General features: G+C 41.0%; 1 protein-coding gene and 1 long non-coding RNA gene across 3 annotated transcripts in view; one reads left to right on the plus strand and one right to left on the minus strand.

The window, feature by feature from the left end:
• Positions 1-12,974, plus strand: part of MACO1 (macoilin 1) — an 83,563-nt gene extending 70,589 nt beyond the window's left edge. Inside the window, exons 7-11 of the mRNA XM_058196474.1 lie at positions 367-525; positions 2,758-2,940; positions 4,623-4,743; positions 8,357-8,531; positions 11,645-12,974. Of these exons, the coding sequence (XP_058052457.1) occupies positions 367-525; positions 2,758-2,940; positions 4,623-4,743; positions 8,357-8,531; positions 11,645-11,847 (841 nt within the window). The 3' untranslated portion in view covers positions 11,848-12,974. The remainder of the gene's footprint in view (positions 1-366; positions 526-2,757; positions 2,941-4,622; positions 4,744-8,356; positions 8,532-11,644) is intronic.
• Positions 12,975-17,945: 4,971 nt separating this feature from the next.
• Positions 17,946-22,569, minus strand: part of LOC131204857 (uncharacterized) — a 43,789-nt gene continuing 39,165 nt past the window's right edge. For both annotated transcript variants that reach the window (XR_009156653.1, XR_009156654.1), the window contains exon 3: positions 17,946-18,560. This is a non-coding gene — a long non-coding RNA (uncharacterized LOC131204857). The remainder of the gene's footprint in view (positions 18,561-22,569) is intronic.

Genomic DNA, 22,569 nt, shown 5'->3' on the forward strand with positions numbered 1-22,569 from the left:
AACAACTCCGTTACTTAACAAGTGCAGCGATTCACTAAACAACTGTGGCAAGAAAAGTCTTAAAAAGGGGCAAGGTGCACTTAACAACTGTCCTTGCTTAGCCACGGAAATCATGAGCTCAGTTGTGGTCATAAGTCGAGGACTACCTGCATGCCAGTGGCTATCAGTAAAAAAAAAAAACAAATTTAAGTCAAAGGTGCAAAAAGAAAGGGAGAGGGGGGAAAAAGTCACTCCTATCCTTAGCACTGTTTTTGTGTTTGACTTTTCAAGAAACTTTCTGTTGCAAAAGTCTGAACACCGAGAGGTGTTACATTCTCAGCTCTTACTAGTGAATATTCTAAAAGGCACTTCTGTTCTCCGTGCTAGGTTGGAACAAGATATTAAGAAGTTAAAGGCTGATCTACAGGCCAGCAGGCAAATCGAACAAGAGCTGCGTAGTCAGATCAGTTCTCTGACGAGCACAGAGCGGGGGATCCGATCGGAAATTGGACAGCTCCGACAAGAAAATGAACTGCTTCAGAATAAGTAAGTCTGCCCATCTATCTCTTAATTTCCCCAATACGTACGAGAGGTGTTTTTAACGCTGCTGCTTTTTTCACTCCTACATTTTTGCTCTGGAGGAGGGATAAAAAGCATTTTTTAAAAAATCTGGATCTTGACAAAATTAAGTGGTTTTGAGCGCTATCCATTTTGGTCAGAAAGATTAAAGCTGTTCTCTCACTTAGCGTTTCACTGGCTGCCCTGCAGCCCTCGAGTGGGAAGCTAATGCGTCGGCTTTAAAAGTCTTAATGGCTGAGATTTCTGTATTGAAGGACTATGAGCTAAATAACTTGAAAATTCTTTCAGAGATAGGAGTGCTATATTAATTAGGGACTGACTCTCAGTGAATTGAATAAACGCACCGTGAGAATATGAAAAGTGAGCCTGATTCTTTTTTTCAGAATGAGATTTAATTCAGACAGAAAGCTAAAGGTCAGGCTTGGTTGGCAGAAACATTCACCCAAATTTAGTTCTGCTACAATGTGGATTTTCTTGCAAGATGCAAGAAATTCCCTCTTGAAATCCTACGCTAAACTGCTTAGAATAAACAAACCTAACCCAAATCATCGTTCACTCGTTTTTGTGAATAGATGCATGTTGGGTCCATTTGTACCTTGAATTTTCCTTTACAGGTCTGTAGCAAGTAGACTGGAATGAGTGAGAAGCGTAGCCATCTACATCCCACCCCCCTCACGTAGGAGAAGGAGTGGCAGAACCTGGGGGTGGAGTCAAAAGTGGGATCAGCCTAGAACCCGTTTAATTGGATCTTTCACAGTGTAGACCTAGTCTTTCGTGCCTGACATTAATCTTCTCAACTAACAGCAACTGCTTGGAGTTGGATAAGACTTAGCAGAATTCAAGGGAGGTTGGACTTAGTTTCCTTGTGGCTATGCAGGGATTCTGGTCTAATCCCTCTTTTAACTCTGCCCCCAGGTTCTGTCCCATTCCCAATTTTAAGCACTTCTAGAGTAGCTCTCTCTGAAAGGGAATACTGTACAAAAAATGAATTGGTTATATTCCTCAGCAAGTCCACTGCAAGCTTGATACCCATGTTATGATAACAGAACCATCAAATATTTCAGGCCAATTAAAACTCATTCTTGGCTTCTCACATATTTCAAAATCTCATAAAAGACTTATAGGATAGGTCAGGGGTCTGCAAACTTGGCTCTTTTAAGACTTCAACTCCCAGAGTTCCTCAGCCAGTTTTGCTTGGTGATTCATGAATACTGCATCAGTTATATTAGCATACAGGTAATCCTCGACTTATGACTACAATTGAGCCCAAAATTTATGTTGCTGAGTGAGACAGTTGTTGCGATTTTTGCCCCGTTTTACAACCTTTCTTGGCACAGTTGTGAAGTGGCTTCCTCATTGACTTTGCTTGTCAGAAGGTCACAAAAGGTGATCACAGCATCCCAGGACACTTCAGCTGTCATAAATATGAGTCAGTTGGCAAGCATCCAGATTTTGATCACATGACCATGGGGATGCTGCAAGGATTGTAAGTCACTTTTCTCAATGATGTCATAACTTTGAATGGTCACTAAATGAGCTGTTGTAAGTCAAGGACTACCTGCATATGTGTGATTATCTTCTTCCCTTAGGCTAAGTCCCTAGTTATTTTTCAGTTGTTCCTCAGTTCATTAAATAGATAATAATATCCTAACACTATTATAGTGAGAAAAGACTTTTAAGCCATTGGTGCTGTCCCCTCTGCAGCTCAGAAGTCCAAAGCAAAGCTTTCCTGACAACTTAATAAATGGCTGTCCAGCTTCTGCTTGAATACATCCAGCCGATAACCTAGTCTCTTTCTTTCTAAGTCATTGACGTCTCTGTTGACTTGCTTTTAATTGTTAGGCAGTTCTTCCAAATCCACTGCGGAAAATTGTGTTGTGAATTTTGGCTTTGAATGTGTTGAGCAAATGTGTGCACAGCAGTAGCATCACATTCATATCATCATGTAAAATTTCTCTTAAAAAAAAAATCTCTGAAAAATGGATGCAGGTCAGGATTAGAACCCTAGAAGTTTCAACCTCAATCAGTTGAAAGAGTTTATCTGAGTTTCTTTATAAGTGGTCAGTAATTCAAGATAGAAACAGTGATTGAAGACCTATTATTATTATAAAGAGCTTTTATTCAAAGCTGATTGGGTGGATGAGTGGTTTTCTTCCCAGTTTACACACAGATATTACAGACTTTATCCTTTTTTTTCAGACTGCATAATGCTGTACAAATGAAACAGAAAGATAAGCAGACCATCGGCCAATTGGAGAAAAAGCTAAAAGCAGAGCAAGAAGCACGGACCTTTGTAGAAAAGCAGTTAATGGAAGAAAAAAAAAGGAAGAAGTTGGAGGAAGCAACAGCTGCTCGGGCTGTTGCATTTGCTGCTGCTACCAGGTACTTGGTTCCTGCTGCTTCTTTTCTTCTAGACCTGTGTTGTTCAAATTTGGCAACTTTGAGAAGTGTGGACTTCAACTCCCAGAATTTCCCAGCCAACTGGCTGGGGAATTCTGGGAGTTGACGTCCACGCATCTTAAAGTTGCCAAGATTGGGAACCCCTGCTCTAGATCGAAAGATTTGGGAGGAAAGAATGGTGAAAAAAAAATTAATAATTTATCAAACGTTTGCTAGAACAATAATGGGGTGAGAAATACTCTCCTCTTTCTCCGATTAATATTTTGAGTGCTCAAGGCATGCCTATAATGATCAGATTAGCCAATTATATATGAGTTCAGGAAAAACACCTAAACAGTTGAAAAACTGACGATTGTGTTTCTGAGTTGCAAATTTCCTTGATCGTATTTGTCTTTATTCACCATTTACAATAATTGGATAACCTTTTCTTTAAAGGAAGCAGTCAATTTAGTGATATAGGTGCAAGTTTCACACAATTCATTTGTATTTGATATATGATGTGTACAAATGTTTATGCCATAATATAAAAATGATACTCCAAGAAAATAACACTCTGGCTTATAGCATTTCAGGCTGTATGTATGGGTTTATATTTGGGGGAGGGTCTCTACTGCGAGACAATAAAACTACTTTGTATGAATGAAATAGTACAGGTGGTCTCGACCTATGATCATCATTGAGCCTGGCAATTATGTTTGTACATGTCATCATGTGACTGGATCTGCCTTAATGACTATTATGGCAGTCATAAGGCAGCCCTCATTAAGCGAACCCACTATTCTCTACGGGTTGCTTTTTGCAAGAAACCAGAAGCGAACACCAGTTTCTGGCAAAAACATCACATGACTGCAGGACCCTGTAACTAGCCATAAATGAATGTTGGTGCCAAATGCCCAAAATGCAGTCACATGACGATAGGGAGGGGTGAAGTTAGAACTTTGAAACTGGGCCATAAGTCTTGGGAGAGGTTTGTCAGAACTTCGGGTACGGTTGATAAGTGACTGGTCATAAATTGAGGACTACCTATAAAGTTCAGCTGATGTGACTTTTCTGACAAGTTAGTCCATTGTGTGCTCAGAGCATGTTATTCTCATCCAAACATGCAAAGTCCTTCCCCTATAGAGTCTGAAGTTTAACCGTCCAGAACAAGCTTTATTACAAGCTTTATATACAAGAGCCTATAAACTTGCTCTCTTATCAACGGCAGGATGGATGAATCCAGAGAGGGTATGCAAAAGATTTAATCTGAACTCATCTGATGCCAAAGTTTTTCAGCCACTGGTGAAGTATTAAATATGACTAAAAATGCAGCATTTTCTATCCCAGATATTGAACTGAGAAGGGACGATTACAAACATCAGGTAAATACGTGCAAAAATTCCCCTTCTCCTGTTGTTCAAAGAGCAGTTTCTGGTTTTTTAGGAAACAAATCCTCATTTTGGAAGCCTACAGCTGCAAACCTAACAGAGGATTATAATGGTTCACAAATTATGTTTTCTTTTGCTACTCAGCTGCTTTATAAAAAGAGTCCACACAATTGCATCCTTTTTTCCACACATCTTGCTATTTTAATACATTCATGAAATTAGCAGAAACCCAGACTGAAAGCTTGCCCTTTTCTCTCTTTCCCTTATGTATTTATTTTTTTTTATTTTTTTTGCTAGAGGAGAATGCACTGAGACGTTACGAAATCGCATCAGAGACCTGGAGACAGAGTGCAAAAAGTTAACTATTGATATAAAGGTGAAAGAAGATCAGATACGAGATCTAGAAATGAAAGTTCAGGTAAGGAGAAAGTAAGAAAATGTTTTGTGATTCTGTCTTTCAGCCAAAATCCTAGGGTTACCTTTTAAATTTAGCAAAACATTTGCAAGATTTGAAAGATAAATCAGGGTTTTACTCTTTTCTTATTATAAACTAGCTTGAGGTAGGCTACAGTTCCATCACCCATAGATTGGTCATGCTGGGAATGATGGAAGATATAATCTTAACACAGTTCCAAGATGCTACCCTGTTTCCCTGGAAATAAGACATCCCCTGATAATAAACCCAATTGGGCTTTTGAGCGCATGCACTAAAATAAGCCTTCCCCCCCCCCCCGAAAATAAGCCCTCCCTGAAAATATTTTAAATGCAGAGCTGGAAATCAGGTAAGATGGCAAGAGGAGTCCCATCTTGCTCCACGTGCCCCAAAATAATAAGATCTCTCCAAAAATAAGGCCAAGCGCTTATTTCAGGGTTCAAAAAAAATGTAAGATAGGGTCTTATTTTCGGGAAAACACGGTAATTTACGGTAATTTCTGAACCTGAAAACTGTCCTTTTCTTTTCCATGCCTTTTCCGGCAAGAATATTTCCTTACTGAGAAGCATTTCTTAACTTACAGATCACTGTTTGGGTAATAACAATAACGGATTTCCTTAGTTCTATCTGATTAATTTCAAAATTAATCCAGTCCAAAAAGTTTTCTTGATATACATTCCAAAACTAAAGATACGTTCACAAAATATGGGTGCAAAAGGGATGAAGGCCATAATCAAATTGACATCACAATAGTGGGAAAATGTGTAAACTGTGCTTAAGAAAAAAATAAACTTTTAGAAAGATTTTCAGAATCTGGAACCCATTGTTTACAAGCCTTATAGCAGTTTCACATTTCTGATAAGGCAGCATTTCCAGGGGAGAATGGTGGGGGGGAAGGAAGGCTAACAATTTGCCTTATTTCCTGAGGACTGTGTTGTGACCCAGACCCAAGTAGGTAGTAATAAACTTAGTCTGTGGAAAAACAAACTTTATTCGAACAGCTGGGAATTACTTCATTCTCAGCATCGTTCAACTCAAAGTAAAACAAATGCCTCCCAACACAAATTCCTCAGTTATCTCACAAACCTTAGTCCAATTAGGCAAACTGCCAAAGGCCCTTCCTGGAAAATGTCCAGAAGCCACAAAAACAAAGATGTATATGAAGCAGAAGACAAAGCAGAAGATGCAGCTACAACATTGTTTTCTGGCAAAGCTCAAATGCCGGTGTTGGTTTGTTTTAAGCCTTATGGGAGGGGCCAATCATCTCTTGGCCCTACTCCCGAGTCGTCCTCTTTGCTTGAGCTGCTCTTGCCTTCTGGCAGCTCTTCTCATGCGTGCATTAGGAACAGGCTCCTCCTGTTCCTCTGCCTCACTACTGTCAGCCTCTGGAGGCTCTGGAAACCCCGACTCCGTTGCCAGCTCCGTAGACTGCTGACGGACCACAACAGACTGTGAAAACAAAGGAAGGAGGCAAGGTATAAAAGTTAAGAAGCAGGGAGGGCCAGATTTCAGTCCCCCTTTAGGAACAGAAGCTGGCTGGGTGACCTTGGGCCATGCACTCCCCCTCAACTCAAATCAGCATCAGGATCTGTGACAAGCTGGCTGAGAGACAAAACCCCTTATGGCATCTGGCACTAATAGCTTTGTTGTAAGAACTAGGCAAGCACAATGCAAAAGCAATCTATGGGAGACCAATTGGGGACTGAAAGCTGTCCAGCAGACCTGGAGGACACTACAAAAGGCAGCTATTAAGTGTACTTGAACAACTAATCATTGCATTTACTTGCCCACTTATTTAAGAAAAAACCACTTTGTTCAGAGTCTTCAATTTAAATAGAACAGGGGTGGGGAGAATCTACAACTGTTTTGGGGAAACCTTTGTGTTTTGTTGAGAATTAAACATCCTATGAATTTCCAATGAACTACCTTCACTTTTTAAAAGTTCTCTGTATGTCCCATAGTTGAACAAGTCAAATTAGCTAAGTAAACAGGTGGTTGATTACGGAGGGTCAATTTATGAAGGAAGTCATTATAGCCATTGTCACGAATTATTCTGAAATGAGATTAAAGGCATTTCTGGAGAATAGGGTTACCAACCAGGCTTATATGCTAACTGTAGAATTTATCTGAATAATATTTTGGGGGAAATATGCATCAAGGATTCTGTGTCAGCATTCCAGAAAACCCCACCATGTAGGCTTCTCAGAGACATTCTGAGTGTCCACTGTAAGTGACAAGAATGGTGTATGAATGAGCAGAACATTTATGCTCTGACTTTAACTTGAAGCCTGAGAAACACAGATCAATGTGTAACTCCTCAACTATAGGATAATTATTATCCTATATGCGTCATCTGATAATACATTTCCCCACCCCAAAGCCAACATCAATATCCAGTGGTAACTAGAGGAATATATCAGTCTTTTCAAAGCTCTTGGCAAAAAAATAATACCTATATACTACTAAGACTCTTGTGTCTAGACAGGTAGTCCTCAACTTGCGATCACAATTGAGCCCAAAATTTTATGTTGCTAAGTGAGACATGTGTTAAGTGAGTTTTGCCCCCATTTTATGACCTTTCTTGCCACAGTTACTTAAGTGCGTCACTGCAGTTGTTAAATTATTAACACGGTTGTTAAGTGAATCTGGCTTCCTCCTTGACTTTGCTTGTCAGAAGATTGCAAAAGTTGATTGCATGACCTCGGGACACTGCAACCGTCATAAATGTGAGTCAGTTGTCAAGCATCCAAATGTAAATCACGTGACCATGGGGATGCTGCAGTGGTCGTACGTGTGGAAAATGGTCACAAGTCACTTTTTTTTTCAGTGCCATTGTAACTTTGAATGGTCACTAAATGAACTGTTGTAAGTCGAGGACTACCTGTAACCTTTAACTGGGCAAAATGGTACATCATAGGTCAAAACCGTTTCAACCATGGTACCTCAAATGGACCGAATACTGGGATCCATTTATCCCATAGGAATGAGATTTTGGAACGCTTTTGGCGTTGCCACATTGTTACTCTTCAGCATTGCTGCCACACTGGAGCACTGACATGATACTCATTTACAACATTTCCTGACGCCTTCCCAAAAATCATTGGGGAAGTCGGCAGGAGAAAGTCAGTGGGGATTCCATGACTGCAGCTGATAGCAGGAAGGCAGTAGTAGGTTTGGGTAACGAAATATATCTGAAAAGATGACCCAACAAGTCACGGGTTGTCTAGTGACAGCTAAACATTTTCATTTCCAATCTGTATTAATTACTTTGGTGTTCAAACATAGCTTAAATGTGTGTTTGTATAGCTGGACTCTTGGTGACCAGACAGAAGTTGATTGCTGTTTTTTGGCAACAATAGAAAGGTGGTTTTCCAAGATTTTGTTTACCTTTCTAATCTAGTCTGTAGCCCTGATTAACCTTTCAGGATTTTCCCCATTACAACAAATAACATGCAAATCAGAGGGGTATTCCCATGCGCCCAGAGCCACGTGTTTGCCCCAGTTTCTCCCCCCCCTTCCCCACCCATAATTTTTCCTCACCTTGAATCTCCTAATAGTGACTGTGCTTGTAACGATCCTGCTTTAATTCCTTTGAAAGGAATGGCGGAAATACAAAGAGAATGAAAAGGACACAGAGGTATTAATGTCGGCCCTTTCAGCCATGCAGGATAAGACGCAGCACTTAGAGAACAGCCTGAGCGCAGAGACAAGGATCAAATTGGACCTCTTCTCTGCTTTAGGAGATGCCAAAAGACAGCTGGAAATAGCTCAAGGTAAGTGGGGGCCCCGGGCTGAGTGCTAGTAAATCTCAGGGTGCCTTGTAAGAACCCAAAGTTCAGGTAGTCCTCATTTAGTGACCGCAATTGGGACCGGCAAGTCAGCCATTAAGCAAAGTGATCACAAAGTGAAACAATGACTGTGTTTACGATCTTCCTTTAGCTTTCCTTTGCTTTTCCAGACGGGCGAAGGTCATAAATGCAAGAATTTTTATCACCATCGTAACTGCGTGTATGGTTACTAAACAAGTTAGCCGCTGAATGAGGACTACCTGTAATCCTTGTGGGAGCTTCCATCGCAGCTTTGAATGTCACCACGTGATAAGTGATGGCTTTTCCTTGTGTTTTCAAAGCCATTTCTGGAAAGGTTTCATTGGGGAAAAGTTGGCAAGGAAAAATCCCTGTGGCCCTTTGGCTCTTGATTGCTGAAAATAACTTTGAAATGAACTCTCAGAGCAATCTTTTCTGACCTGACCATTTCTCTCCCATCTGTTTAAAAGTGTTTTTGCTCTGTTTAACGTTTTTTCTAAGTGTTTGGCTCAATAATTCACTGGCTAATTAACTTCCATTCTAAAAGTCCACTATAATCATAAGAGCATCAGTTAAAACTGGGTAGAGTATGGATAGTTGGTTCAGAAATCAGTTCTTTTACTTCTTTTTTTTTAAAAAGAATTATTAAATTTTCATACTATGAAAAATGACAAATAAATGAAAATAAAGACAGTAGGGAAATGGGAAAGGGAATAAACAGGAAAAAAAAGAAGTGTGGGGTAGAGGGGAGGGGAAAAGAAAAAAAGTATTAACTTCCAACTTTTTTTAGTGCTGTAGAATACAAATAGTAAGCTACAACCTCTATTTTTTACTTTTACATACCTAATACATTACTCATTTCTATAACAATAGACTTGCCTCCTCAGAAAATCCCAGTCAAAACTTTTTTTCTTTCTTTCTCCAGCAGTCAGTTCTTTTTCTGCAGGGAAATGACATGGCCAGATAAACCCAATCAAATTAAGCAACCCTTGTTATAAAAAAGGAAACAGTATAACCAAAGACAGCTCCCTCCTAACCATTTCTGTAGCCCTTCGTAGTCTCCAACATTACACAGCCAACACTCAACTGCAGAGTAATAATTGCATGGCAATTTTCTCTCTCTTATGTTGAAAGCATTTAAGTGGAAAATTAGCGGTTTTCTGTTATCATTTTGTTTAAATCAAAGTACAGGCCCTAAAAGCAGGAAGAGGGGCAGGGATTCTCAAGAGAAGGCGGTCAACCTATTCTCCAAAGCAGGGGTCTCCAACCTTGGTCCCTTTAAGCTGGCTGAGGAACTCTGGGAGTTGAAGTCCACAAGTCTTAAAGGGACCAAGGTTGGAGACCCCTGCTCCAAAGCACCTGAAGGCAGGACAAGAAGTAATGGATGGAAACTAATCAAGGAGAGAAGCAACCTAGAACTTAAGGATGCATTTCCTGAGTGAACAATTAGTACTGAAGCTGTGAAGGCTGTCACACTGGAAGTTTTTAAAAAGAGGTTGGACAACCATTTGTCTGAAATAGTATAGGGCTTCCTGCCTGAGCAGGGGTGGGACTCAAAGGCCTATTTGAATCAGCTCAGTAAAAAATAATGGGGTGAGATGGGGGAGAGAGTGCAAGCACGGGTCAGAAAAAAGAAGTTGCCAGGTTGGTGGGTTGGTTTGTTGTTGTTGGGTTGGGGTTTTTTTTTGGCTTTCTGAGGAGAACAGCAAGCAGTGCTAGAAAACAGGTCATTAAATTTTATTAGATCCGCAAATGCAATTCCACATTGCAAAAAAAATGCAGTGTTTAAGAATTCCTCGTGTTCTGGAATTCACAGCTGGAATTCCTTATGTTCTGAGCACAATGGAATGCTGAGAAAAGAGAAAAAAAATATGTTGCTAACTTGTTCTGAAATAGATGAATTGTATCCCTAACTCTGTGGCTATTGCTGTGTTTTCAAACCTTAAGAAAATGATTTTTAGTGCAGGTTTCTAGCACTGATATACAATAAAAGGCACACTGGTCTCACAGGATAGCAGAAGCAAAATCTTTCTGTGGCCGTCTGTCTCTTTGTCCCCCTAGAAAATACTGCTGAGGAGAGAAGAGCCTCTTTGGGCTTGAAAACATTTGCAAAATCAGTCTCCCCTTCTCAGTTTCAATTTGGAGTTTCGTCAAGTGCTGTGAACTGCCACTTGATCCAGCAGAGGGTGCACAAGGCTAACAAAATAATTGTCTTTCTTGAGCGATACCAGCACAAATCCCCGAACTGGGATATTTATTTTCCCTTGATATGCTGTAACACCACCCTCCCTTAACATGCCTTTTATCATAATATTTTTTTTTTCACCATATATTGGTCTAGGACAGGGGTGTCAAACTCGTCTCGTCATGGCATCGTCACGTGACGTATTGGGACTTTTTTCCCCTTCACTAAACTATGCGTGGGTGTGGCCAGCACGGGACGCATCTGACCCGCGGGCCGCAAGTTTGATAGCCCTGGTCTAGGGTTTCAACAAGGTGTGGTTAAAAAAAAAAAAGTTGAGAGATGACAGTGCACTTCAATCTCCATTGTTGTTGATGTGTTTTGTGTACAGGTGGAGCTTCAGTTGCAACTCCACCTGTTGTTGCTGTGTTGTGTGTGCCAATACAGCTTCAGTTATACTATTGCAGCCTCTCTTTTTTGGCTGTACTATATAGACACTGCTGAAAAGCCCTTCCTGTCAGGCACAAAGGATCAGACCCCTACATTAAGTTGCAGTACAGAAGATTTATTATTTCAAGCCTATACACAAGAATCCAACTAACTAACAGTCAGCACTAAATTGTTGCTAGATAAGAGTCAATGGAATTCAAGGGAGGACTAGGCTGGGGTCATTTGTGGCAACATAAAGACTCTAAGCTAATGATGTGTTTAATTATGCCTCCAGTTCTGCTTGCTCTTCTCCTATATCAGAGGTCTTCAAACTTGGCAGAATTCTGGGCGTTGAAGTCCACAAGTCTTAAAGCTGCCAAGTTTGGGGACCCCTGTCCTATGTGTCTTAAAGTGAGTGTCTTCCTGTGCCTTAAAGTGAGCAATCCTTTTCTTTCTTCTCTTTTTGCAGGGCAAATAATTCAGAAAGATCAGGAAATCAAGGACCTAAAACAGAAGATAGCGGAAGTGATGGCAGTCATGCCCAGCATAACATACACTGCAGCCACTAGCACGCTGAGCCCAGTTTCTCCACACTATTCTTCCAAATTTGTGGAGACGAGCCCTTCTGGACTTGATCCTAATGCTTCAGTTTATCAACCCCTGAAGAAGTAAGAGCCAACTTTCCACCTGTCGCACCGAAGGCGTCACACAGAAAAATCCCTTGCAGTCAAGATGAAATTTGTATAGTGTGAAACTGTACTGATTTCTTGTTTAAAAATAAAAATAAAGGGAAGTGGGGGGGCCCAACACCAAGGTTTGACTCAAACTGCCCATCAGTTTTTTCTTGTAAATTTTTAGAAAAACTCACAAAACTTTACAATTTTTTTCTTCTTGGCCAATGCATTAAGGGGAAAAGAACCCACAATTCATGGTTTTCATAGAGCAAATTCTGTTTCTCTTTGTCAATTAAAGTGAATTCACACACAGATACCCACGCATAAATGAATTGCTGCAAAAAATTTTCCCTTGAAACTACCAAAAAAAAAACACAACAACAACAGCAGCTCTGCTTTATTTTAAACCCTTCTTTCTCCCCACATTTCTTTTAAATATAAGGAACCCAAAACAGCAAATTAAAAATGGCAAGGAATAATGATGGAAATTCTTTAGTCTGTTTTTTGTTTTTTATGGAGAAAGGGTTTGTAAGTGAAATAAAGCTTCGATATAAAGGATGGTGAGATGGGGTTGAATGGAAGGAAGAATGTCCAAGATACCAATTTGCTTACCCCACTAAGGGCCAAATGTGTAACAAGAGGGCATCATTTTCTTGAAGGAAGGCAATAAACACATGACAACAACATGTTCTTGGTAGTTGTGTGAAGGTTCCCATCAGGATGGTTAATGGCTTGAAAGATGCTGATGTTGGCAGTACCTTGAAAAACGAAGACATGCCAAGAAGAAATTTGATAATTTAAGACTTATCTCTCTTCCCCCACTCCTGTTTTGCTCCCACATAACCTAAAAAAATAAATAAAGCTCGTTTACAGAGTCTACTGCAGGTCACCAATATAATTTGGATGTCATCTGCGGTTACATCTCTTTTTTTATTGTTCATTTTTGGGTACCAAATCCAACAGTGTGTCCGAAGATGAGGATATGCTGTAGCTAAATAGTAACAGCGGGAGTATTGTAGTAAAAGCAGAGCAGTGCAACATAGGGTATTCCAGAGACTGTCTGACTGGTTCATAAAAAGGGCAGCTTGGGTGTTTTGGTTTGCTTTGTTTTTTGTTTTTGTTTTTGTTTTTTAAAAAAAGTCGAATTTCAATTACTCTTTTTATCATCCTGAGTTTGACAGTTTCATTTCAATGAGACTGGGGTAAAATCTCAGCCGTTGTGCCAAGGAAGTTGGGTTTTTTTTAAAAGAATTTTTAAAAAAGAAACTCAAAATTGCACAAAGATTTCAGTTTAAATGTATATTGTGCATTGGTAGGAAAGTGTGTTGCACTGGCGACTTTTGAAGTGTTTAAGGTTTGAATATGGGTGGGGGGGCAGTGGGGCAGGGATTCAAAATTGTATTAGTAACTAGCAAAATTATTAAAAAAAGAAATGAATTCATTATGATTTTGCAAACATGCAGTGGACTCTGGAAGGACAAAGTTCTTCTTTAAAACACTTTTTAAAGGTTCATAATTGGCAGGTATGCCTTGTTGAAAAACAAATTAAGTAGGACAAGCAAGTCAATAAAATATGAGTATTAATGGTCCATTTTAAATCAGATTCTTTTTCAGATTTTTTTTAAAAAATACTAGCTTTAGCCAGGCGTGCATGTTGCTGTCATTTTGCTTTTTGGAATCATCTTGTGTAATTGTCACCATGAAAGTGTTACTCAGAAATGTCATTGGTTTTCATCTTTGTGCAAAACATGAACTCTTGTCATTGACTTTTTTGTGTTGAGGTTCCCCCATTTTTTTATTTTTATTTTTTATTTTTTTATTTTTCTTGGCTGCCCTTTTGGGCACTCTTTCTGTTGAAATACTTGGTCTTGGCTGCATTCCTTTTTTTTCTGTGGGGTTTACAAAAAAATATATAAAAATAAACATTTTCTTGCAGATAAGTCATTTTTTGGGGGGTTTGTTTGTTTAAGAGATTAATCAGATAGATTAAAAATACTTGTATAGACGGGAAAAATTCTTGGAAAAGTAAACAGATTTCGGTTTTAAGAATAGTTTGGGTGTCATCTAGCACAGGGGTCACCAACCTTTTGGAACTCAGGGACCACTAAATTCATAATTTTAAATCCCGTGGACCACTAATATGATCTGCCTAATGACTGGCTGGGTGGGTGTGGCAAGGTGGTCATGTGACTGGGTGGGCGTGGCCAACTCAATGTCACTCACATCAAGGGGCACCTTACCAGCCTCTACTCGTTACTTCTCACCTCCCACCTAGGCTCTTTAGGGCCCCAACGGGAAGCAGTTGCTGGATCTAAGCAGCCACCATGAGAAAGAGTTGGCAAAAAAAGCTGGCTCAGTTCAAATTGGATCTAACCGAGAAGGAGGCTTAGCAGAAGCACCTCACTGAGGACTACAAGCATAGGCTTTCCAAACAGAGGGAAGACCTGTGGGAGTGCAAGGCGAGGTACCAGTGCCTGGCAGCTCAGCGGGCTGAGATGGTCAGCCAGTTCCAGGCCATGAGGCAGTCCCACTGGAACAAGGCTCTCCGGCTCTTCGCCACTAGCAGCGCTTTCCTCCAGCCTTCATCCAAAGCTCCACACCAGGAGGCTGAAGCAGACCCCAAGTCAGAATTTCTGCCCCACTCCGACTCACACAAAAAAATCCCGAAGGCGGAGACTCTCTGCAGCAAAACAAACGTGAATAGAATAGAATAGAATAGAATAGAATAGAATAGAATAGAATAGAATAGAATAGAATAGACTTTTATTGGCCAAGTGTGATTGGACACACAAGGAATTTGTCTTTGGTGCATAAGCTCTCAGTGTACATAAAAGAAAAGATACCTTCATCAAGGTACAACACTTGCAACACTTAATGATAGTCATAGGGTACAAATTTAACACTTAATAATACAACACTGAATGATAGTCTTAGGCTACAATTAAGCAATCAGGAAACAATATCAGTATAAATCGTAAAGATACAAACAGCAAAGTTACAGTCATGTGGAAGGAGATACACATTCAATTTAGTGCAATATAAAAAATGCAAATTTTTTCTGGGGACCACCAAAATTTTCTCACGGACCACCAGTGGTCCATGGACCACCAGGTGGTGACCGCTGATCTAGCATAGTGTTTCTCAGCCTTGACAACTCTTAAGACTCCAGAATTCCCAAGCCAACATGTGCTCAAGTGAGATCATCTTAGATCACTGAGAACTATACTTGAAATCTTTGGGGAGAACACAGTAGGCAGAGTGATGATGCAAAGTGGACCCAATTAATACCTATAAGCAAGGAGCCCTGGTGGCGCAGTGGTTAGAATGCAGTATTGCAGGCTGACTCTGCCCACTGCCAGGAGTTTGATCCTGACAGACTCAAGGTTGACTCAGCCTTCTATCCTTCCAAGTTCAATAAAATGAGGACCCAGATTGTTGGGGGCAATATGCTGACTTTGTAAACTGCTTAGAGAGGGCTGTAAAGCACTATGAAACAGTATATAAGTCTTATTGCTATTTTCTGGGGTGGATTCAACGTTTTAAGTTTGGCATCTCTTAATATTAAGCCAATGTTTTGGCTAACACAAGCAATTCAGGAATTCCTTGATTTAAAATCTGCTGATTTGTGTGTGACCTAAAATGGGACTGGAAACCATATGTGATCCTGAGGTTTCAGGTTTCCCCCTTCTTGATGGGGATCAAAGTGCAATGCAGTTTTGTGTCCCATTGCTCCCATCAGAATTTCAAATTGGAGTAAAAATTATTGCATGTGATCCATGCCATTTATACATAGGGTTAGAACAAAATGGAGTCTCTTTAGATAGTAGAAACCTGGATTTAGCTATTCTTTCATCTGCAGGTAAGTACTCTGATTCAAACAAAATGAGAATCTCTTCAAATTGGCTCATCAAGTCTAATTTTCTGAGATGCTTATTGTTGGGGAAAATAGAAGAAAAAGGTGTTGGATGAAAATAAACTTGGCTTATGATGGATTGATAACGTCATTTCAGGTATAAATTCTAAATGACTAAATTTATCAAAAGAATGCTCCTGTCACTTCTTACTTTTGCTGTTCATTATGTGGTCCCCAAATTGATCCCATTTAAGTCTTTTTATCTCTAAAAGCTGACTTTAAAAAATGGAAAAATTTTCTTCCTGCAACCTTTTCAAAATCCTGTATAATGATTTAAGCAAAAAGCTGAACAATAAATTACTTTTGAAGGGTGGGAACTTTGGCTCTTTCACCCGCATTTCAGACCTCAAACTGGAAGAAAAATTGTAGACCTTACAGAAGCCTTTACAGTCATGATGCAGTTTGCTTGAGGCTAATAACACTTGTTATGCAGAACCAGCTATTATAGATTTGCAAAAGCCACAATTTTTGTCTTAACAACTGTACAGAACCAACAAACTATCGTATTTCAGCAAATCATCTTCAATAAGACTGTGCAGGAGCCAGGTCACCAATTCAAAGCAGCGGAAAGGAAAAATTATTATTATTATTATTATATTATTTATTAGATTTCTATACCACCCTTCTCCCAAAGGACTCAGGACGGTGTACAGCCAGAATAAAAACCCAAACAATACAATATACAATTAAAACAAAATTAAAAAACTTATTATACAATTGGCCGAAAACTTTAAAACATTTAAAATTCTAAAAACCCATTAAAATTCATATAAAATTTAGAAATATAAAATATAAATTTAAAAATACAACAAAATTTAAGCCAGCCCCGAGCAAGTAAATAAATACATTTTCAATTCGCGGCGAAAAGTCCGAAGGTCAGATATTTGGCGTAAACCAGGGACTTCCTTTTATTTCTGAATTTCCCATCCAGTTTTAAATGAAGCATTATTTGATAGCTGGGTTTTCAAGATGTGGAACCTTAGCATTTTTCAAAAATCTTGCAAAGAAATTCTTGCATAATTCCTGCCATGATCTCCCTGTAAGTACAGGCCCAGTGGAAGTAAAATGTACCAGAGGAAAAAAGAAAAGTTATCTCTGATAAGGTTAGTTTATTTATTATTCATTCATTATATTTGTATAGCTGCCCGTCTCACATGAAAGTGACTCTCAGCGGCATACAAGTAGCACTTGACTTATGAACGTCCACTTAACAACAATTAGAAATTACAATGGAGCTAAAAAAAAGTAACTTACAAGCAGTCCTCACCCTCATGAGTCTTGCAGTGTCCCCACAATCACTTAAATCAAAATTCAGGCATTTGGCAACCAACCAGCATGTATTTATGATGATTGCAGCATCCCAGGTTCACACAATCACCATTTACAACTTCCCATCCAGCTTCCAATGAACAAAGTCGAGGGGAAAGGCTAGATTCATTTAACAATCTTGCAATTCTCATAATGATGGCGGTGATTCACTTAACAACCAAGGGGAAAAGGTGGTCAAATCAGATGCAACTCAATGACTTGGAACGCAGCTCTTTCCTACCTGAGCTCTTCCCCACTTGGCTGTGCCGTTTTTGGCTTTGTAAAAAAAACAAAAAACGTTGCTCTTGGTCTGACTCCTTTATGGACTCCTTTATGTGTTCCTTGTCTCCTAGGGTGCAGAATTCTGTATGTTGAAAATCTTTTTAAATTTCAGAGCTGTGAAGATTCCTTCCCCAAATAATAGCAGTTGCTGGATCGTCATATGGGGGACGGAGAAAGGGGTGGGTTTCTATTAGAGAGACACCGGGAAAATGCTGAGAACATTAAACCAATAAGAACAAATACAGGACTTGGCAAACCAAAGGATCCCAAACTGAATCAACTGTCCTGCTAAAAAGCAATGGATGGAAACTAATCAAGGAGAGAACTAACCTAGAAATAAGGAGGAATTTCCTGGCAGAACAATTAAATCAGTGGAACGACTTGCCTCCAGAAGTTGTGAATGCTCCAACACTGGAAGTTTTTAAGAAGAGATTGGACAACCATTTGTCTGAAACGGTATAGGGTTTTCTGCCTAAGCAGGGGGTTGGTCTAGAAGAGGGGTCTCCAACCTTGGCAACTTTACGACTTGTGGACTTCAACTCCCAGAAAAGCTAGCTGGGGAATTCTGGGAGTTGAAGTCCACAAGTCGTAAAGTTGCCAAGGTTGGAGACCCTTGGACTAGAAGATCTCTAAGGTCTCTTCCAACTCCGTTATTCTGTTATTCTAATTCTTCACTATAGGACTTAAGAAGATGTGATCCCATCTTAACGATGTAGAGCATTTTCTAGTTTCTAACCGTCATTACTAATGAGGATGGGTTTGAGGCCTGCTTGATAATGACATGATCATGCTATAAGATGCTGCAAATCGCTTCTTGTGAAAATGGCTTGAGTCAAGTTGCAGGGTTAAGAGTGTTACCAGACCACCAAAAATGGATTGAACATGCTAATCAAAAGAAACTCCCTCAGCAACTGCCTTAAAACGACCGAGAGTAATATGGTCCTTTTGACATGTGCTTCCATGCGCGAGTCTTAACAACAAGGACAGACAAGGATGCCCTGGTTTTAACAGCCTCCTTGCACTGAGAGGAGAAGGCAGCATCAAAAAGATGAGGTGTAACAATTCAGTTAATGTTCCTTATTGGCAAGGGAGGCAGAAAACGCTTTTATCGATGTGTTTCCCATTACTGGCGGATCAATGGGGCTGCCGTTTTCCTCTTCAGTTCTGCGGTGCTTGAAAAGTCAGGTTGCTTCCCAAGATATTCCCTGCTAAAGAAAAGAAAACTCAATAAAAACAGCACAGAGGAGTTGTGGTTTGCATGTTTTTAATTGCATCTTCCGTGTGCTGCGATGGTTTTGACCTGCGAATTAGAAATGCATCCCATCAGTCTCCTTTCATCCTTTTCCCAACGCATTGTGTTGTTTTTCGTTCTTTCATCGGGAAAAAAATGACAGACTATTGGAAATAAATTGCGTAAAGGAGCTTGGGAGAGTGTGTGTGTGTGTGTCATCAAAATGACCTTGCAAAAATTGGACAAATATTGGATATAAGATGAGAAGCAAAGCACCAGATGAGAATATTCCTCAGAGCAGGACTCTCCAACCTTGGCAACTTTAAGCCTGGCGGACTTCAACTCCCAGAATTCCCCAGCCAGCAAAACTGCCTCACAACATCACTTACACTGGTCTACAAGGAGAAAGCCTCAGAAATTAAAGTAGCTTAATTTTACCAGAATTGGGTCACTAATAAAGGAAAATTTAAGTCCTGAGTATTAATTGGTTGCAAGTTTCCAAGATACAGCTTCAGGTCAAAATTGCATCCAAATAATTTAAAATTATGAGTAGGATGTGCGATTATGCTCTATAACTTTTCTGCAAAACGCGATACAGCAAAGAGAATGATGCCACACCGATCATTATAAATTGATCTTTTTGTTCATACCGATAACGTAACTCTCCATTAGTTTATTGGTTTTTCATGTAACATTTTCACGCTTCTTGCATGAAAAACTGACAAGCTCTAATATCAGATTGAACAACAAGGTTCCATCTTTATTCAGTATCTAAACTGCACTTTTTGGCTTTTCTCTTGTGAGCTGCATCCCTGGGGAGAGTCCAGCATTAATCAGCAAGCATGGACAGACTCCATTTCCCTTGGTATCTTTCCTCTATGCCTGCGGTATCCTGGTGGAATCTCTCCCCGTGCTCCTCACTCACTGCCCCACAGTTCAAAGGCAAATAATCTAGATGCGAGTGTAAGGAGTGGATTTTCAGTGACATGTTTGTATCAAGTGCTTTACAGCAGCGGTCACCAACTGGTGGTCCGTGGACCACTGGTGGTCCATGAGAAAATTTTGGTGGTTCTCAGAAAAATTATTTGCATTTTTTATATTGCACTAAATCAGGGGTCCTCAAACTACGGCCCCTGGGACGGATACATGCAATGAACATTTGTGTTGCTGCAGAGAGTCTCTCCCCCTTCGGGGTCTTTTTGTGGGGGTCGGAGGGGGGCAGAAATTCCGACTTGGGGTCTGCTTCGGCCTTCTGGTGTGAGGCTTTGGGCGAAGGCTGGAGGGAAGTGCTGCTGGTGGCAAGGAGCTGGAGGGCCTTGTTCCAGTGGGACTGCATCATGGCCTGGAACTGGCTGACCATCTTAGCCCGCTGAGCCGCCAGGTGCCAATACATGGCCTTGCACTCTTGCAGGTCTTGCCTCTGCTTGGAAAGCCTATGCTCCTAGTCCTCAGTGAGGTGCTTCTGCTAAGCCTCCTTCTCAGTCAGATCCAGTTTGAACTGAGCCAGCTGTTTTGCCAACTCTTTCGCATGGTGGCTGCTTAGTTCCAACAACTGCTTCCTGTGGGGGCCCTAAGGAGCCTGAGCAGGGAGGAGAGGAGTGGCTGGGAGGGGAGGGGTGAGTGCCCTTCGACATGAGTGACATCGAATTGGCCACGCCCACCCAGTCACATGATCACCTAGCCACGCCCGCCCAGCCGGTCATTAGGCAGATCATATTAGTGGTCTGCAGGATTTAAAATTATGAATTTAGTGGTCCCTGAGGTCCAAAAGTTTGGCGACCCCTGCTTTATAGGACCTAAGCAAATTTCCCACGTGTTTTTCATAGTCGTCTCCCTTGCTGCTCTCAGAAGTGACGATAAATTTATACACTCCCATGTGGTACCATTTTCATCGTTTTACCATACTTAGTTGAGAAGTTATGAGGCGTCATGATCATTAGACTCCTCCTCCCTTGCAGGCAAACATACCACCTGTGTATAAATCTTTACTGTGAAATATCTTCAAAAATTCAGCCAATCAGTATCTTTAGCACCTGCCTTCTAATTCATCTAATCAAAACAGATGAATCTCAGTGGTTGATAATTTCCTAAAATTTTGTAGACCACTGTTATGGGAGACCCAGATGGGCAACAGCTGGGATGGTACCAACAGTTTCCATTTAAGTCAGTGGTGAAATCCATCAAGTTCTGACAGGTTCTGGAGAACCGGTAGCGGAAATTTTGAGTAGTTCGGACAACCTCTGACTGGCACCAGTGGGGTTGGGAATGGAGATTTTATAATATGCTTCCCCCAGGAGTGGGGAGGGAATGGGGATTTTGCAGTATTCTTACCCTGCCACGCCCACCAAGCCATGCCCACAGAACTGGTGGGATTGAAAATTTTTAGCAACTGGTTCTCTGCCCGGTTGCTGGGTGGCTGTGGCTATGGGAGCGTGGCCTACTCGGCCTCCTGTACCATGGCGGGAGGGGGCATTTTCACCCTTCCTAGGTTCTGGAGGCTTTCTTTGAGCCTCCAGGAGGGTGAAAACTGCTCCCCTGGGCTCCAGAGGCCCTCCGGAAGCCAGAAATGGGCCCATTTTTGGACTTCCGGTAGGCCCATTTTTCACCCTCCCCAGGCTCCAGAGGCTTTCCCCAAGCTTCTGGGAGAGCAAAAATCGGCTCTCCCAGGCTCCAGAAGCTGGAAACAGGCCTATTTCCGGACTTCCGGAACTTACGGAAGAGCTTCTGCGTGGGCCCTGCACTTACCTCACTTACCTCACTTACCTCACATCCAAAATGGGACATGTGGAGACTCCTGAGAGGGACAGGGTGGGCGGGGCCAGCCAGTCCTTGCAACTACCAGTTCAGCGAACCAGATGTAAAAATTAAGATCCGGTTTGCCCAAACCGTCTGAATCCCACTCGAGTCCCTCCTCCTGGTCACATGATTCAAAGTAGAGCTTATTATTATTATTATTATTATTATTATTATTATTATTATTATTATTATTATTATTATTATTATTATTATTATTATTATTATTATTATTATTTAATTTGTAAACCGCCCTTCTCCTGAAGGACTCAGGGCGGTTAACAGCCAAGTAAAAGCAACAATCAGTAAACACAATACAAATAAAACCATAACTAAAAACCGAATTTAAAATACATTTAAAACCATAAAAACCAATTAAAAATTTAAAACCAATAATAACATCTAAAAATTCTATGCCAGTCCTGCACGGAAAAATAGGTACGTCTTCAACTCGCGGCGGAAGGTCCGAAGGTCAGGAAGTTGTCAGAGTCCAGGGGGAAGTTCATTCCATAGGGTAGGAGCCCCCACAGAGAAGACCCTTCCCCTGGGGGCCGCCAGTTGACATTGTTTGGCTGACGGCACCCTAAGGAGTCCCTCTCTGTGGGAACGCACCAGTCGCTGGGAGTTAGAAGACGGCAGTAGACGGTCCCGTAAGTATCCCGGTCCTAAGCCATGGAGCGCTTTAAAGGTGGTAACCAAAACTTTGAAGTGCACCCAGAAGACCACAGGTAGCCAGTGCAGCTTGCGCAGGATTAGTGTTATATGGGAGCCACGAGCAGCTCCCTCTATCACCCGCGCAGCTGCATTCTGGACCAACTGGAGTCTCCGGGTGCTCTTCAAGGGGAGCCCCATGTAGAGAGCATTGCAGTAGTTGGATATAACGAAAGGAAACAATAGGACAGGAACGGAAGGCCCGCTTGTGCTCTTATGCACGCCCCTTACAGACCTCTTAGGAATGGGGTGAGGTCAATAGTAGACAGTTTTTGGTTGAAGCTTTGGGGATTTTGTGAAGAGACCACAGAGTTGTTGACATTTCATTACCAAACTTGTTAACGTCATCAGTGGTAGAAAGGAGTGGGGTTTGCAGAGGGGAGAATGGGAGAAGAAAGAAGAGGTAGAGGAGGAAAATGAAAACAACTATGGGGTCCTTGGTGCTCTCGGAGCTTGGTGGTTTTCTTGCCAGTCATTTCCTT

The sequence above is a fragment of the Ahaetulla prasina genome, chromosome 10 (assembly GCF_028640845.1).
Source record: "Ahaetulla prasina isolate Xishuangbanna chromosome 10, ASM2864084v1, whole genome shotgun sequence".
In the NCBI taxonomy this organism is placed as follows: domain Eukaryota; kingdom Metazoa; phylum Chordata; class Lepidosauria; order Squamata; family Colubridae; genus Ahaetulla; species Ahaetulla prasina.